Source organism: Carassius gibelio, chromosome B23 (genome assembly GCF_023724105.1).
Source record: "Carassius gibelio isolate Cgi1373 ecotype wild population from Czech Republic chromosome B23, carGib1.2-hapl.c, whole genome shotgun sequence".
Classification (NCBI taxonomy): Eukaryota; Metazoa; Chordata; class Actinopteri; order Cypriniformes; family Cyprinidae; genus Carassius; species Carassius gibelio.
This window is the reverse complement of record NC_068418.1, coordinates 19019228-19037750: the sequence shown is the minus strand read 5'-3', so window position 1 is coordinate 19037750 and position 18523 is coordinate 19019228. Positions and strand designations below refer to the sequence as shown.

The 18523-nt window shown below is 36.1% G+C and overlaps 2 protein-coding genes across 3 annotated transcripts; both read left to right on the top strand.

Moving 5' to 3' along the window:
* Nucleotides 1–470: 470 nt before the first annotated feature.
* On the top strand, nt 471–12734 carry LOC128011853 (oxysterol-binding protein-related protein 2). The gene is made up of 14 exons (XM_052594612.1): nt 471–625; nt 3921–4018; nt 4098–4209; nt 4304–4379; nt 4542–4676; nt 5395–5492; nt 5601–5783; nt 6065–6172; nt 6346–6435; nt 6638–6764; nt 9259–9378; nt 9476–9599; nt 9718–9808; nt 10047–12734. The coding sequence occupies exons 2-14, from the start codon at nt 3982–3984 to the stop codon at nt 10147–10149; spliced, it is 1404 nt and encodes a 467-aa protein (XP_052450572.1). The 5' UTR covers nt 471–625; nt 3921–3981; the 3' UTR covers nt 10150–12734.
* Nucleotides 12735–13124: 390 nt separating this feature from the next.
* On the top strand, nt 13125–18480 carry LOC128011854 (proteasomal ubiquitin receptor ADRM1). 2 transcript variants are annotated; one of them, XM_052594613.1, is made up of 11 exons: nt 13125–13187; nt 13337–13408; nt 14345–14554; nt 14633–14749; nt 14857–14980; nt 15187–15273; nt 16004–16085; nt 16168–16415; nt 16490–16647; nt 17363–17465; nt 17749–18480. In XM_052594613.1, the coding sequence occupies exons 1-11, from the start codon at nt 13140–13142 to the stop codon at nt 17841–17843; spliced, it is 1344 nt and encodes a 447-aa protein (XP_052450573.1). In that variant the 5' UTR covers nt 13125–13139; the 3' UTR covers nt 17844–18480. The 2 variants fall into 2 exon arrangements, with proteins under 2 accessions (XP_052450573.1, XP_052450574.1); XM_052594614.1 differs by lacking the exon at nt 13125–13187 and having other exon boundaries at nt 13338–13474.
* Nucleotides 18481–18523: the final 43 nt, after the last annotated feature.

Below are 18523 nucleotides of genomic sequence, written 5' to 3'. Positions count from 1 at the left end.
ATAAAAAAACCATGTGATTAAAATTGAAAGCAAAATGCTTTCTCTTAAAACCATGAAACCATATGTTACACGATTGGGCATCATTTATTTTCATGCTCTTGTTAAAGGCCACACTCCTTGTCCTGTTTCACAGCACAAATAAGAATTCATAAAATATGCAATAAAGTTGTAAAACATCTGTCTATTTGTGAATTCATTTAATCTTTTCTATAGCTGATTGATTTTTTTTTATTACACCCTAAAATTAGGGTATTGTCTTTAATCAATCAAGGAGCGCCACTTCTATAGCCTACGGCGAAATTTATTGTTAGGATTATAAATAACCCACATTCATGCCTTTTTAGTAAGCTACCGACCCGTTTATGTAACATCAATATAACCCCGCCCCTTCGAAAGGTTAATATCGTGCGTTCGCTATGATGTCTTCTTTCACAATAGGCTACTGCTTCTGTCAGTCAAACATCGCCCCGCCCAACTTCGTTTGTTCTGCTTCCTTAACCCTCCAATCCTGTTTTTCCTCCCGTCCTGGCGAAATGTATCCGCCCTGCTGTCAGTCTTCCCAAACTGGTCGCTTGTTTTCTGTCCCAGCGGAGAAAGGAGCGATCGAGCTTTACATTATTGAAAGGTAACATGATACACTCATAGTATACACCCTTCTAGGCAAGATCGACGTTATACTTCGTGTTATTTTGTGCCTTCTTGGATGTTTTGACGATATCAAACGGGTGGATGAGTAATATGCGGGTTTATTATTGGTCAATGCTCGCTGCTAGCAGCTAACGCGGGTCAAAACAGCTCAGGCCAAACACTCAGTGCCTTCCGCCCGCAGTAGATCTAGTTTGGAGATGCCGAGCGAGGCAGGTTATTCATAGTATCAGATATGTTTGTGTATCTAACGGGACATAACTTGAATGTCAGCTTGCCCTCATGCACTGATGGCTAGACGTTGCATGTGCTATGATTTGGCAGTGTACCTAGTCAGGAAGGGTGGATGTAGATTGTGTGTTGTGTTTATATGGTGCTGCATGAGATCATGTACTAAGCAGTGCATTCTGTCTTTTAAATGATGTACTGAATCAACTGATTGTTTTGGCTGACACTCATTACACCTGTGCTAATGATGAAAGATGCTACTATGATCCATCTGTTAGTTGACAAGTAGTACTAATTCTGGGAAAGCATTTTGACTTGATTTGAGGAAAAACAAAAGTCTTATACAAAGATGTATTAAAAAAAAGATGACAGTAGATACATTTACAGATTTTTTTCCCAAATAAATGCTGTTCTGAACTTTCTGCTCATTCAAATATCCTGAAAAATATATCAGTGTTTCCACAAACATTAATCAGCATATATCAGCATATTAGAAAAGATCATGTGACACTGAAGACTGGAGTGATGGCTGCTGAAAATAACATTTTGCCATCATAGGAATAAATTACATTTTAAAATATAGTAAAAGAGAAACAATTATTTTAGATTTTACATACATTTAAAAATTTTATATTACTGTTTTGACTGTATTTTGATCAAATAAATGCAGCCTTAATTAGCTTAAGAGACTTCTTTCAGAAATCTTTCTGACCCCAAACTATACAAAGCTGCTTTATTGTCTGGTACAGTATTTTCTTCCAGGACAAGGTACCAGGAACTGTACCACTTTTTCTGAGAACCAGACACTTATGTGGTTATCTTAGTCACCGTTGATCTGTAGCACTGTCATTCTCCAGTCAGTTGTACGACTAGTTTTCTTTGTTTATTGTTGTTATAACAGCCCATCACAGCCAAAAGACGTGCATCCAACCGTTCCCTTCAGCTGAAAGACTATAGGTTGTATTGTTTACCTGATTATTTGGAAATATTTGAAATATTTCCAAAAAATCTAAAAAGTTTTTTTTTTTTTTTTTTTTTTTTTTTTTACATATATGATTAAATTATACTGTCACAGTCTGTTTTGGTAATGTATATAGTGTCATGATTTTTTTGTATATTGTGCAATGTTTGTGTTTATGTAAATGTAATTAGATGATATTATATAGAAATATTGTATCATTCGCCAACATTTGTTTCATAACAAAGCAGAAACATAAATAATACACTTTAAAGCTGTTTTTCAAAAACCAACATTTTAAAATGATCTTTGTTTTCTACAAATGGTCTGTCTTATGAACTGTATTCGTACAGTTTGGCTGCCTTGCTCCCTATCCTTCACATTAAGAGTCCAAGGTTTTCTTTGTTCCAGCCCAAAGTGTGCGGTCAGTCCCAGCCACCTCTAGTCTACATTCATTTCAGTTGTGCTTCCTTAGATTTGTGTGGTTGCAAAACGACCAGGGCTACGTGTTGCTGAGCCAGCCAAGACTTCCTCTCTTGGTAGTTTACCACATGGGTGTTTGAATATGTGATAGCTGTCAGCTTGTTAAGTGGCTGCTTTGCCTTTCTGAGTTCCAAATATTTTGCATGGTGCCCACCTCCGTTATATGGCTAATAGTTTTTAAAGCTGCTTTGCATTTGTGCCTGTCTCCGTTATATGGTCAATATTTTGTTAAACTGCTTTGCATTTTTGTTCATCCACTCCTATATAATTGAACAAGAGTCTGAACAAGAGTTTTTCCTTTTAGCTCCCTATTTCGGTTTCTGTTTGTGTGTGGATCAAAGACATGATGCTTGTTTATTTCCATTGTATTAATTTATTCAATAATATATTACAATGCAATTCATACATTGAATACACCTTTGTAATAAGTAGTTTTTATATTATTAAATCAAATGTAAATTATTTTGATGATTTATTTGGGTGCATAAAGTAAAAAATGTCAACTTTCCTGATATGATTAGGAAGAAAAAAAAGCCTCACTAAAATAATTAAATGTTTTATGCGTGTAAAATAGTTTGGCATAATTGTTTACCATTACTGCTTGAAGATACATTAAAAAAATGTGTTTTTCATGTGGTGTGATTAAAATCATGTTGAACGATAAAACCAACATGCAGAACAAAGGAAAATATTTTTAAGCAAATTTACAAATTTAAACTTTCTATTCAACAAAACATCCAGAGAATTCTTTCCACAAAAAAATTAAGCAGCACAACTGTTTGCAACATTGATACTGATAGTAATGTAATGAGCAATTTTTTCATCACCCATTCAACAAACGCGATTTCTGAAAGATGATGTGAAACTATTTCAGCTCATTTAGCTCAAAAGGTCATTTTAAATTGAAATAATTGGCCTTAGTAATTTGACACTGCTTACTGACCCCAAACTTTTGAAGAGTAGTGTATACTACTCTTCAAAAGATATATATTTGTTTAAGATATATAAACAAATATATATATCATATATCATTTATTTAAGATATATATTTGATTAAATGTATTGAATGTTCTTTTATTGAAAATGGCATTCAAAACCATATAATGACAACTTGAATACAAAAAGGATGTTCATAAAAATTCTAAGAACTCTTAATAAATGTGCTTTCATTTGAGTTTTTATTTTCTATATTATGCACACTCTTATATCTGCTACCAGAACATTTGCATCATAATTACTGAATGGTATCCTTTCTTTAATTAAGCCAACACTGTGAATCGGTACAGTCAGTTGCAATAATGACAATCAGATGCTGACACGCTCTCTCTCTCTCTGCTATGAGCTGCCATTGACCATTAAAGAATTAGCTTGGTAGGACATTCTCATCAGATGGTTTTGCCAAGCACAGCTGTTTAAAGACTGCAGTGAGATGATTGGATTGTTGTGTGTGTTCAGTAAGGGAAAGGATATAGAGAGTAGGCCAGCAGTAGTGTCCAGTATGAAGTAGTCTACTTTACGTTAATGATTCATTTTTATTAGTCGGACTAATGACGTCCAGTTTTATGTCTTTTTAATTTTCAAACCTGTTCTCTGGTTTAATCTACAGAACAAATTCAAGCTGTGAAACGATGCCTTCTGATTGACAACAGCAGCAGTAACTGTCCATCATGAACAGCGAGGAAGAGTTTTATGATGCTGAGACAGGTATGTGATGAAGTTTAGTACTGTACTTCACATTTTTATCACCTGTCACCCATAGCTATATCTCTCTCTTCTGTCTCAGGTTTAGAATCAGACGACTCGTGTGAAGTCAGCTTTAAAGATGCCTGTGTCTATGAGAGCAAGCAGACGGTGAATGGCAAGGTGCCATCTGAAAATGGAGCATGGGAGAGGCGGTAATGAAATAATATCCAGTGGCAGGAATCAAAATGTGGAGATGTTTATCCGTTGGACTGTGTCATGAATTTATGTGTGTGTCTGTGTGTTCAGGACTACTCTGCCAGCGCCCATGTTCTCCAGAAATGATTTTAGTGTATGGGGCTTTCTGAAGAAATGCATTGGAATGGTGAGCACGGGCCACTTTGACCAAACAACAGCTCAGTCAGAAGTTCTCCATTCAAACACAGCATGATATATGAAACTGTAAAAGACAGGCATGTTATCTAGATTTTGGTGTCATCATCCACATGCCAAGCTATTTCTATCTGGGAATACTTTATCATTGCAGGAGCTGTCCAAGATAACAATGCCTATTGTTTTCAACGAACCGCTGAGCTTCTTGCAGAGGATTACAGAGTACATGGAACATACATACCTCATCCATAAAGCTTGTACACTTTCTGATTCAATAGAGCGGATGCAGGTTAGTGCCTCAAGGCTCGAGAAGCCTTAATTTGCCCTTCCACAAATCAAGGCCTTCAAAAATTGCTCAGTATTTTGTCTTGTTTTCCAATGCAAATACCTAAAAAAAAGCCTTAAATTAGGTTACATTTATGCTCTGTTTTCTGGGAACAAAATAAAGCAAGTTAATGCTTAAAAAAAGAGTGGGATAGGAAAACTTGCAGATGTTTGTTTTTGTTAACCATTAACTTTGTTTCTCAGTTTCTCAGAAAACAAGCCATCTTATCTTGCATTGCATCGTTTTAACAATCTTTAGACTTTTGCACTGGAAAACAAGACATAAACACTGTCTATGAAGGAGCATCGCTTTTTTTTCGTACAATTAAAAAGTTATTTTCCAGTTAAACAATTATTATTATTATTTTTATTTTTTTGTAAAATGAATTAAAATGTTACGGAGATTTAATGGTAGTTGTATTTTCAGACTTTAAAGTGTTTCTCATAATTGTGTGCTCTCTAGATATGTCGATATATTTGGAACATATATATTGAACATTGATATTGTTCTCTTATAATTTATTCCTTAAATTTTTTTTATTGGTTTTAAAAAGATCTTGAAAAAGTGCCTTCATAAAACCTGCAGAAACATTGCTGCCTTTATATTTAGTTCTCATACAGTATGTGTGCATGCATGGAATACTCCACAAATTCTTTTTACGCAATTGCATCTCGTTTGTCAGCTTGTTGCCGCATTCGCCATTTCTGCTGTTGCGTCACAATGGGACAGAACTGGGAAACCTTTTAACCCTTTATTAGGAGAGACTTTTGAACTTACAAGGTAAATCTGAAAAACATTTGGACATAAACACTATACATCATCTACTTGCAAAGCTGAATATGTAAATCCAAATTAGCCTGCACCAGTAATTTGAATATCTGTGCTCAGGGATGAAGAGGGTTACCGCATGATCTCAGAACAGGTGAGCCACCATCCACCAATCAGCGCCTTCTACTCTGAGTCCCTCAATCAGGACTTCTCGTTTCACGGCTCCATCTACCCTAAACTCAAATTCTGGGGGAAGAGTGTGGAGGCAGAGCCTAAAGGCACTATGACACTTGAGCTTTCCAAGTGAGTTTTATTTATGGGACATCACTAAGTATAATATGAACACCTTTTTATTGGAGCTGGAAAGTCATTGAGATCCTCAAGTACAATTGGACTCTTGAGCAAGGCAGTTACCTTTCTATGCCCTTAGTGTACTGTAACTTGCTTTGAAAAGCATCATCTGCCAGATAAGAAACATGCTGGAATGTCCATTTATTATTTAGCATGTTTCATATGTGTATGTAAGAGATTTTGGGGGGTTTGTTTTGGCTGAGCTATTTTTTAACTCTCTCTCTCCATCTCAGACACAGAGAAGCTTACACATGGACGAACCCTATGTGCTGTGTGCATAACGTTATTCTGGGTAAACTGTGGATTGAGCAGTATGGGACAGTGGAGATTGTCAACCACAGGTACTTCATCGTTTTACTTTCTTACACTAAATATTCTTCTTGCATTTTCAACCTTTTTCAGCATTTAAATATTGTTTTCGTCAAGGCTGCATTGTGATCTTTCCATGTCACAGATGAATTAATGTTCACTTATTCCCTTATTTTTGACTGAGAAGTCTCTCTGTTTGTTTTAGCACTGGGGACAAGTGTGTGCTGAATTTTAAGCCATGCGGCATGTTTGGCAAAGAGCTGCATAGGGTAGAGGGACATATCCAGGACAAGAGGTGAGCAGTCATTCGTATCAAATGTCAGTGGGTATATCCAGCCTGTAGAGTTCACCCTGCACATCCACTTTGTGTCTGAAGCACTAAAGGGATCAGCAATGTATTTTACAACTGCATTGCAGATGTACTTTGGCATTTTTATGTACTTTTTTCTGGATTCGATGCTTGTGTTTGTGACTCATTTTGTCTGGGTCTATTTCAGTAAAAAGAAACATCGGGTTATCTATGGGAAGTGGACTGAGTGCGTGTATAGCATTGAGCCAAAAGTCTACGAAGCCAACAAGAAAGCAGAGAAGAAAAGTGGAGGAGATTCCAAGAAACACAAGCAGGTAAAAAACGTTAAGTCATTTATGTCTTACTGCAGAGTCGTGATCTATTTTCTGTTCTGTTGTCACATGGAATTCCAAAAGTGTTCTCACGCATTCTCAAACAGAGGCTTCAGCACTTACCACAATAGAGACTGTTTGCTAACTCTTAAGCCCTGTTCACACCGCTAGCAACACACACGAAAGAGCGACGTAATCCCATTCATTTTCAATGGAGAGTTGGCAACATGAGCGACAGTGATCATTGGTGAAGGAATGTGGGCATAAAAAGTGATGCGAGTCAAGCGACAAAAGTTCAGAATTCTTCAACTTTATGCGAACAGGCAGTGAATTTTGCTAGCGACAATTATTGGGAGTGAAGTCAGTGGAGATCATGTGGTTCTTCTGCTGTAGTGAAATGTGTTATGGGGTAACTAGGCAACCAGTAGTGGGAATGCCCAGTAGTGACCTCAGTTGCCAGCCAGAAGTGACAAGCAGTGAAAAAGTCACTGGCGGTGTGAACAGGGTTGTAGAAGAGAGCACTAGACATTTTTTTGTAACTATGCAAACAAACTCCATGTTCAGTGTTTTTTAAAAATGTACAGGTGCAAAAGTTCATTTATTTCAGTAATTCAACTCAAATTGTGAAACTTGTGAGTTGTCTTTGGTTTTTTGATTTGTGATGATTTTGGCTCACATTTTATTAGAATAAATTATAATACTTCATAAGGCCAGTAAAAAAAACATTAAGTGAATTTGTTTGCCTTCTGGAAAGTATGTTCATTTACGGTACATATACTCAATACTTGGTGGGGATCCTTTTACTTGAATTACTGCTTCAATTCGGCGTGGAATGGAGGTGATCAGTTTGTGGCACTGCTGAAGTGATATGGAAGCCCAGGTTTCTTTGACAGTGGCCTTCAGCTCATCTGCATTTTTTGGTCACTCGTTTCTCATTTTCCTCTTGACAATACCCCATAGATTCTCTCTGGGGTTCAGGTCTGGTGAGTTTCCTGGCAGTCAAGCACACCAACACCATGGTCATTTAACCAACTTTTGGTGCTTTTGGCAGTGTTGGCAGGTGCCAAATCCTGCTGGAAAATGAAATCAGCATCTTCAAAAAGCTGGTCAGCAGAAGAAAACATGAATCCGAAATTTCTTGGTAAATGACTTTGGTTTTTAAAAACACATTGGACCAACACCAGCAGATGACATTGCACCCCAAATCATCACAGACTGTGGAAAATTAACACTGGACTTCAAGCAACTATGAGCTTCGCACCCTTCCTCCGGACTCTAGGACCTTGGTTTCCAAATGAAATACAAAACTTGCTATCATCTGAAAAGAGGACTTTGAAGCAAAAGTAAGGTTCTTCTCCTTAGCCCAGGTAAGATGCCTCTGACATTGTCTGTGGTTCGGCAAATTCCTTGACACGTCTGTGTGTGGTGGCTCTTGATGCCTTGACTCCAGCCTCAGTCCATTCCTTGTTAAGTTCACTCAAATTCTTGAATCGGTTTTGCTTGACAATCTTCATAAGGCGGAGGTTCTCTTGGTTGGTTGTGCATCTTTTTCTTCCCCACTTTTTTTCCCTCCACTCAATTTTCTGTTACCATACTTGGATACAGCACTCTGTGAACAGCCAGCTTCTTTGGGAATGAATGTTTGTGGCTTACCCTCCACGTGAAGGTTGTCAATGATGTCTTCTGGACAACTGTCAGATCAGCAGTGTTCCCCATGATCGTGTAGCCTAGTGAACCAAACTGAGAGAAACCTTTGCAGGTGTTTTGAGTTGATTAGCTGATTGGCTAGTCACCATATTCTAATTTGTTGCGATAGTGAATTGGTGGGTTTTTGTTGAATGTGTGGCAAAATCATCAAAATTAAAATAACCAAAGACTGAAACTACTTCAGTCTGTGTGCACTGAATTTATTTAATACACAAGTTTCACAATTCGAGTTGAATTACTGAAATAAATTAACTTTTCCATGAAATTATAATTTATTAAAATGCACCAGTATTATTTCAGTTGTTTAGGGACTTTTATTTTTTTTTATTTTTTTTATGATTTTGAATTTGAAAGTTATTTTTGTGGAAACCATGATATGTTGTTTTCAGGATTCTTTGATGAATGGAAAGTTAAAATGGACAGTGACATTATAAATGTCATTACTGTCACTTTTCATTAATTTACTCCACAAAAAAAAAAAAAAAAAAAAACTACTGTCCCCAAACTGAACAATAGTGTAATTGAAGTGTGTTTGCTGGAAATAATTTTTTGTTTCCCTTCTTTCTATTAACATGCAGTTTCAGTAAAAAACAGAGGTAAAAAGTGGGTTTTTATCAGTGTAGCTAGTAGCTACAGTAACTGAGCCATCATCAAAGTAGAGTTTGTAGTTCAATTAGTTTTTCTAGTACATTTGCTTCCTGATCTGGCTTTGTCTGTAACATTTAATGGTTTTCATATGTATGTAAGGTATTATGGGTTATTAATGGAAGTGCTGTTTGCTTGTGATCAGGAGCAGAGTACAGCGGGTGATGATGCAGATGAAATGCCAGATGTTCAGGAGACGGTCACTATGATCCCAGGCAGTTTGCTGCTATGGAGAGTAGCCCCTCGACCGCCAAACTCGACAGAGGTAACCCCAAGCCCCCAATGACTCCAACATCTACCTTGGATGATTGCATGTTATCCTTAATCTCTTTACTTTTCTTTTTATAATGGATTCTGTTTAGATGTATAATTTTACCAACTTTGCCATGACACTAAATGAACTGGAGCCTGGCATGATTGGAGTCATTGCACCGACAGACTGTCGTTTGCGGCCTGACATCAGAGCTATGGAGAATGGGGATATCGGTATCTCTCTCATATCTCTCTTTTGGCTCATTTTGTTACCATCTGTCCAGTAAGCTGTCTTCTGTATGTTCCTGTACTTATTTTACCCCTAAATGTAAAATCTATTCTTAAATCCTAGATACCGCAAGTCGAGAGAAAGAGAGATTGGAGGAGAAGCAGAGAGCTGCCAGAAGAGAGCGTGCTAAAGACGAGGAAGAATGGTCTACGAGGCGAGTATTTGAATTAAGAGCACAACCATCCTCTTTTTTTATACTGGCCTTGGTTCCTCATTTTGCATATTCTCTTTCATCTCATATTAACATTCTAAAACAGAAACAGATACCATAATTTAAAACCCTTTTAGTATGTCCATCTTGAAAGGTTAATATATTAGTAAAAAAAAATATTCTGTGAAGTTTTTGAATAGGCTTTTTTTTTTTATAACCTTCTTGGCCTCCCGTCTTTCAGATGGTTCCAGCAGGGCAAGAATCCGTACACTGGAGCTGCAGACTGGATATACAAGGGTGGTTACTTTGAAAGGAAATATCCTCACCTTCCAGACATCTACTGATTCGGTTTGGAAGACTGAAAGAGTCTTGAGATTCATCCTTTGCTCTCCATCACTCAATCCATATCATCTCATGTCCTTAAGCCCTTTTCATATTTTGTATTGCAATGTGAGATTCATATGAACAGTTTTTGAACAAATCCTCTCCTTGAGTTCTAATCTTCACTAGAATCTGGAAATTCAGTGTGAATGGATTTATTTATTTTAAAAGGTAGAGAATGCCTTAATTATTCACTGTTAAACATTCTGTGCAAACCTCAGTGTGTTTAGAAATCGCTAGTTTATGTACAGTGTGTGCTAATTTAGCTTTCCATGTGTCTTGCTAGTTACACTCAGGTGTTTATTTTATGGGTACAAGTGGTTAGTGATGGCATCGAGGCAGTGCCATCTGTGAAGATTTTTTTGTGTCATTTTTTGAAATGTGAGGCTGCTCAGAACCTATTAGCAGAGCATAATTTTGTGTTTTTTTGTTCAAAGTAATGCTATTTTATCATCTCTATTATATGCTTTTTCCTTATCTCAAAAATATGACCTCTGTTTTCGGTATGCATGATGTGCAGGAACTTCACATTTAAAGATTCTGCCTGATTTTGAGTACCTGGAATGAAAACGTATCCCACTTTTCTTTTTTTATTTCTTTTTTTTTTTCTCAGAAATTAGGGTTATAGCTCACTGATAGTCTCTTGGGCCATTTCTCAGCATCTCCATGGTACAGGGGAGTTTACTAAACCTAATGTTCTCATTCCTCACACAATTTAGATATATTTTAGATCTGTTTTGTTTTTGTTTGACAGACAAAAATGAAAGCTGCTCATGAAAAATGTTTACTGGTAAAAAAAAAAAAAAAAAGAAAAAAAGAAAGGGATGTTTTTTAATTGTTAAAAAACTTATAACACGAATAACACAAAACCTATTACACCCTAGCATTGATGTTTTGAGTGTGTTTATGGTTGCCAAAGCGAATTTTCTCTTGTAGAAACTAAAGCCATATAACTCATCAGGACTGCATAGTTGAGTGATATAGTACATCCTGGTGAATGAAGTGGAGATGGGTGCTAATATTTTATTTAAATTTTTTTCTTCAGCACTTAATGGCTCACAAATGTCAAGGTGCTTCACCTTAGACCACACACACACACAAACACACACACACACACACACCACATATATATATATATATATATATATATATATATATATATATATATATATTCACATGTACCAAAAATGCTTAGAATGTGCTTCATTGTTCACATGCTTTTTGCCATACAGCAAATTTCATTCTGCAGCAACTCATTTTTTTCCAGAGAAACAAATTGTAGACAATGACCTCAGTGAATCATGAAAGTGATTTTTGAAAGTGAAATTTATTTTGAAACTTTAAAAAATACTGTGATTTTAACACTCACGAATCTCTGAAGCTATGCAAACATTAATGGGAATATCTGTATGTATGAATTGTACAATTTAATGTGTCAATAATCTCCACTGTTTATGTAAAATACTTTGGTTGACCTAGCGCAAAGGTGTCAAGCATGCTAGTACTTTTTCTGACTGTTTTTCACACTATAATTGGCTGTTTTGCACAGCCTAAAGTTGTTAAGGTGGAGAGACCGGTGTATGTGACTGCAGTGATTAATAACACTGTTATATAGTTATTAGAATCGTTTATCTACGCTTAATGAGAGCTCATTATCTATTGTGCAGCACAAGAGTATTTATCTTTAATATGTTCCATGTAGTGCATACAATTCCAAATGCCAAGCTTCGGGCCATGGCATACTTTAAATGAAAGAGGTAACTACAATTTATTTCCCTCTTTATTTTCTACACTATATTGTGGCATGTCTAAACATAAATTATTTAATCTCACTATCGATGCTTACTAGTGGTAAGAAATATGAGTATTTATTCCACCAGCTTCTAACGTCAAGTCTTTTAAAGCCCTTCAAATCATGAGACATTAAAAAACAACTTATCCCCAATTGTCTCATGATTTTGTGCCATGCTTATCAGCTATTCCTGTAGCAATCACATCAAGTTGATATACAAGTAAACCTGGTCACAGTGAATGCAACTATGTAAAGTAAACATACACTGAGATTTTTCAAGTCATTCTGTCGGTGTTCTTAAGTTGTTGATAATGGTCGTGACACTAGGGATTGATCGTTTCTGTTGTGAATTTCACAGATAGAAACCCATATTTATGTCACTATGGTGCTATGATGGCTTTACATAATTGTACATGATGTACTGTGACTTTTTACTACATTTGTATAGATCACATGAAATGCACTTAAACTGTCTTATGAATCTGCTTATTTGTAAACTAGCAATATTATTAATATATGTGAGACCTCACTAATTAAAGAAATTTCATTTTGCTCTTTTGGGTTTGAAGGAAATCGACAAGTATCAGTTCAAAATTTCTGACAAAAAATTTGTGAGATGCTTCAGCTTCAGGTATATGATGGTGACAATGTTTGTGAAATATTATCTGTTGTTTTGCATCAATTTGACCTAAAATGTGAACTGATCTACATCAAACTCAATGTCATTAAACGTATAACAGAAAAAAGTAATACAAATTATTTCTTTCCGTCTTTATTCACCAAGCTGGTATTGGTTTAGGAGTATAAGTATTTTGTTCACTTTTTTACACTTTCATTAGATTATTCAACAATTCATTTGACTAAGAATTGCTAATGCTCTAGAGACGAGCCTTTTTCAGGGTTATTTTCTTCCAAGTTCAGACAAATTGTGTTTAAAGGACATTAATTTACACTGTTACATGTACAGGTTAACTAACACAATACAAATGCATATATTTATACAGAATGTGACAGACAATTGCATAACAGCTGATATGGATTTCTTCCGACTTCAGTAGTCTTAACTACAACGAAAATACAAGACTTACTTGAAACCTAATAGAAACATGATTCACCACTCAACATCCCTGATATCAACTAACGTAAACGATTGAGTTGCTCATGCAAGACAGGACAAGCCAGGCAAAAAACGAATTTGCAAAGCAGCAAGTGAGTCGATCTAAAATGTTTTAACTGCTGAAAATGCAATTTAACACCTCTAAAAGCTTACACTTATCGCTCCAGTCTGTCTTTGACGGTCTTTGACAAACTAATAATTGTACAATTCAGCGTTATTGCTTATGTGGGCATATTGACAGGTGCAACGACCAATCAGAGCAAAGGATGCAGAAGCCTCCACCAATGGAACGTACGCCCCGCCCCTTTTGCTAGTAGGTTTGGTCGACATCTGAAAAGTGAAATAATTCTTAGAATTTGACTAAAAAGATAGAGAAATCGTAAGTTTTTTGTTTGTTATATACTACAGTCACCGCTCAAATTCGTCAGTACTGCATTTATAGGTTTTTAATTTAGAAGCCAGTGTTTAAAAACTTGGACTTTTTTTTGTTTTGGTTTCCTCGATACCCGCTGCGTTAGCTTCGGATTTAGCCGCGGATCAGTTGCTGATGTTGCTCATAGATTAGTATCTAACTAATTTTATTCTCACTTTACATTCATGCTAACGTGTTATATGTCCGTATATTATAACTTTCCTGTACATTTACTACACTGAAACAGGCAGCAGACATATGCATCTCGGACAGTGATGCTCTAGATAAGGATGCTAATCTTTTGTGCATGCCAGACTAAAGTTTGTTTAATTGTTATCAATGCCCCCAATATTTGTCAGGATTTGTCTATCAGCCGTTACTATTATGATTTTTTTTAATGATTATTAGATTGAAAGATTGCATAATATATTATTATTAGTAATTTATTACTATTTACACGAGTAACCATAATTGTAACTTTGAAAATCTAGTTAACGTTAACTAATAACTATAGAGGCCTAAATATACCCCAATATATATATATATATATATATATATATATATATATATATATATATATATATATATATATATATATATATATATATATATATATATATAACAGAAAATATACCTTACAAGAAATTGTGAGACTACTGTATTACAGTTTACGTTTGTTTCTAGTTCTGTTTATGTTTCTGTTAACAGCCAAATAATGAAAAGTACAGTATTGCAATTTAATATATTTTGAATATATTGTTCTACTTCTGTACATTATTTAGCTGCACAAACATTGCAATTTCCCTCCCTGGGATAAATTAGTCTTTGTTGCTACAGATGTCGTCTGGAGCTCTGTTCCCTAGCTTGGTGTGCGGATCCCGGGGCTCATCAAGCAAATACCTAGTAGAGTTCCGTGCTGGAAAAATGACCCTGAAGGGCAGCACTGTGACCCCGGATAAGCGCAAAGGACTTGTGTACATTCAGCAGACTGACGATTCGCTCATCCACTTCTGCTGGAAGGACAGATCCACGGGGAATGTGGAGGATGTTAGTTACACGCTCATATAAACAATATTTGAATATTCCAAATTACTTCGTAATGCTAATCATTGTTTCTTTTACAAGGATCTGATCATTTTTCCTGATGACTGTGAGTTCAAGAGGGTCAATCAGTGCACCACGGGCCGTGTTTTTGTGCTTAAGTTTAAAGCTGGCTCCAAAAGACTCTTCTTTTGGTTGCAGGTATGTCAGGATGAGAGCCTTCTGGCATCTAATACTGCTCATTTAAAATGTATTGTAAATATTACCTGAAATGCATCTCCTGCTATCACCCCTATTTGACCTTTCAGGAGCCTAAGACAGATAAAGATGAGGAGTACTGCAGGAAAGTGAATGAATACCTCAACAACCCACCAATACCTGGCACTCTGGGGAGTGGAGGCGGCAGCAGCCATGAGCTGTCTGCTCTTGGGGGTATTTCTGAAGTATTTTTGTCCAATGCACTGATACCCTTTCTAAACACTCATCTTTAAGCTGAAGTTTGTATTTTTGTGTAATAATATACTTGGCACATACTAGTGGTTTTGGAATTGATCATAGTGGAAAGCTTGAATGTTGTAAAGAAATTGATTGTGTTGAAAATTATGTCTTGCAACTGATACTTAAACAATATTCTCCAGGTGAAGGTGGCCTTCAGAGTCTTCTTGGTAATATGAGTCACAACCAACTAATGCAACTCATAGGACCAACTGGACTCGGTGGACTAGGTGAGTAATTATGCTGCTTTATTTTAGCTCTCTGTGACAGTATTGTTACTATTAACAAAACCTGTTAAAATTGTGTTTGGTAACTGAAATGAGGCTGAAGTAAAATGAAATAAAAAATATGTAAATATTAGATATTATCAGAAATATTAGATATTAGATGTTTTAAAAAAAGTCTAAAAAAAAACTGAAATAAGTGTATTACTGAAATTAAAAAAAGTTAATAAATAAAAGATTACATTTTAAAACAATCAAAAACAAATAATATAACAAACTTTAAAAATGTCAAATTTAAACACAAAAATAAAAATGAAAACTGAAAAGAATAAAATATAAAAGCTAATTCAAAATATGAATACCTTAATAAATTACTATATTGTATAGTAAGATAATATTTCATAATGTAATATTTTCTAATAATATTTTGTAATTTTATTTAATTTTTTGCATTTTTGCCTTTATTGCAAAGGACAAAAGATGCTTAACAGGGCTTTGTGTCAGAGCACAACCCATCGCTGTTGACTCCAATTATAATACATTTTTATGTCATCAGAATGCACAGACACTTTTGAATGACTGTCAACTATGCAAAAAAAGCATTTTTTTTTTCAACAGAAGCTAACAGAAGGGCCATTCTTACTAGCAAAACTTTGAACCCAGATGTATTTTTACAAGGTTATCACTTCTCTGATGCCTGTCCTTGTAACATCATGAATTTTTGTTTGGTCTGCAGGGGGTCTGGGGGCTCTGACAGGACCAGGTCTGGCTAGTCTGCTAGGAAGTGGAGTTCCAGCTACTAGCAGCTCATCTTCCAGGTAACAACCAGTAATAGAACATTGGATATGGAAGATTGTACTTAATCCAGTGACAACTGAAATATTCTTCTTTCATCTTTAGCTCTCGTAGTCAGTCCACTGCCCCCACTCCATCATCCACCTCAGCCCCCACCCGCCTCGGCTCCTCCCAGGTTCCAAGCACACCAATAGCTCCATCAGCAGCAGTCACAGCCTCACCCGCACCCACCCCCAGCACACCTGCAGGCCCTGCTCTCTCTGCTGGAGCCACCAGCCCATCTCAGCCCATCCAGCTGAGTGACCTGCAGAGCATCTTAGCTACAATGAACGTGCCTACAGCAGGTCAAGGAGGTGAGATCATGATGATAGTTCTCTGTAAGGTAAACCTTGGATTACATGCTGACATGGTAACTTTCTTTGTTCAGTGGACCTTGCAAGTGTTTTGACCCCGGAGGTCATGGCCCCAATTCTCACTAATGCAGAAGTGCAGCAGAGGCTCCTGCCGTACCTCCCATCTGGAGAATCCCTTCCCCAAAGTGCAGAAGAACTTCAAAACACTCTCACCTCGCCGCAGTTTCAGCAGGTTTGACTAATGCATAAAGTGATATATAGAATTTGTTATTTTTATTTTATCAAAACACCCAAAGTTTTAATGTAGACAAAAACTGAGCGTGAAAGTAAAGTTAAATAAAGGGTAAATAAATTTGGTTAAATGGGTAATTGAATTGTTAATGTTGTTCTTTGGTGATAAACCAATTGTAGTAAAAAGTCTTCAGCAACAAATCACATTTTGAAATTTAATCTAAAAACAATTTACATAATGCTACTCTAGCATCATTTTTGGTCAAGTAAAGTGTGTCCTTACTGCTGATATGTTTAATAGACACTGACAGAGTCAAAACCATAGACTGTGTAAAAACCCGTAGAGTCCTGAAGAGTGTTTTTGAGGCTCAAAGTGGGTGGAGCGGGCCATCGCAATCTTGGCAGCGCGTCACTCTTGGATAATTTAAAATGGGCAAAAGGGCAGGAGCTGGTTGCTGAAACCACACCCACCTAGCTTGACAGTGTTGACAGCAGCAGCAATCCACCTGTCACTCAAGTGGCCACGCCCTAATTATGCAAAACTTTAAGTCTTAATATAATTGAAATGGATGAGTTATAAAATAAATTGTGTACAAATTGTGTACACTTAGTAAATTAATTTAAACACAAGTTTATTAGCATAAATGCTCTTGGACCAGATAATTTTTTAGAATATATCTTCTAATATTCCTCTACACTCTTTCTGGGTTTTGTAGGCTATGAGTATGTTCAGTAGTGCCCTGGCATCAGGGCAGCTGGGGCCTTTGATGAATCAGTTTGGATTACCTACAGAAGCCGTAGAGGCGGCCAATAAAGGAGGTCAGTATATTTCAAATGTACACAAACTGATCTGGTTCATTCCATTTCTAAACACTTGTCTATACTTTCACACAATATATAAATATATACATTCCTCTCTCCCAGACATCCTTCTGATAAGTCTATGGTTTATACAGAATGTCCTTAGAAGGGCAAAACTGGATCCACACAATTGTTTTTGGCTAGATTTACATAAATCGTGTAATAAAAAACATGAGATTTTAAGAAAGAAAAGAACATTCCTAAAAATGATGGAATGGCCGTTTTCTTAATTTTTTTGTAGATGTGGAAGCATTTGCCAAGGCCATGGAAGGTGAAGGCAAGTCGAAAGAAGGAGGAGACAAGAAAGATGATGAGGAGGACATGAGTTTGGATTAGGCAATTTTCTACATTCATAAAAGTTCAAAAGTTGTACTTTTTTCCTTCACTGTAGAGCTTCCAGAGCATCATGTTGTCAATTTAAATTTCTTGTTAAAGGTAATGTTTTCTTTTAAAGGCATAGTTCACACAGAAATAAAAATTCTGTAATTGAAAATGTAGATATTTTTGATGAAACCTGAGAGGTCTCGGTTACTCGATTGAAAATCTAGATAAAGTGATCATATTCATTCTCAAGACCTGGATTGGATGTTTTATGTTTTGGTTACCTGGACTTGCTTTTCAAGCATTATTCAGAGTTTTATAGATTTGTTATGAAATGAGGGTGAATAAAAATAAGAATTATTTGGTGAAAAATTCCTTTAAACGCTTTTTTTTCTATATTGGGATGTACATTTAAAAAAAATAGCAAAATAGATAGGGTTAATTAGGGTGAAATTTGCCAAGTTTAATGTACTTTCAACATTTCTCTGTTTGAACGGCCTCACATAGCTACTTCTTGCTTTACTATTGGTATTGGGGTGTGACTACCTTTATGTCCGAACTATAGATATTTCACATTTCTATTTTAATCAGGAGGTCTTATACTGTTATTAAAACCCTTTTCCAAATAAAGAAACTTGCATCAACAGGTAAATTGTTTTTTGATGAGTATAAATTGACAAAAAAAAAACTCCACA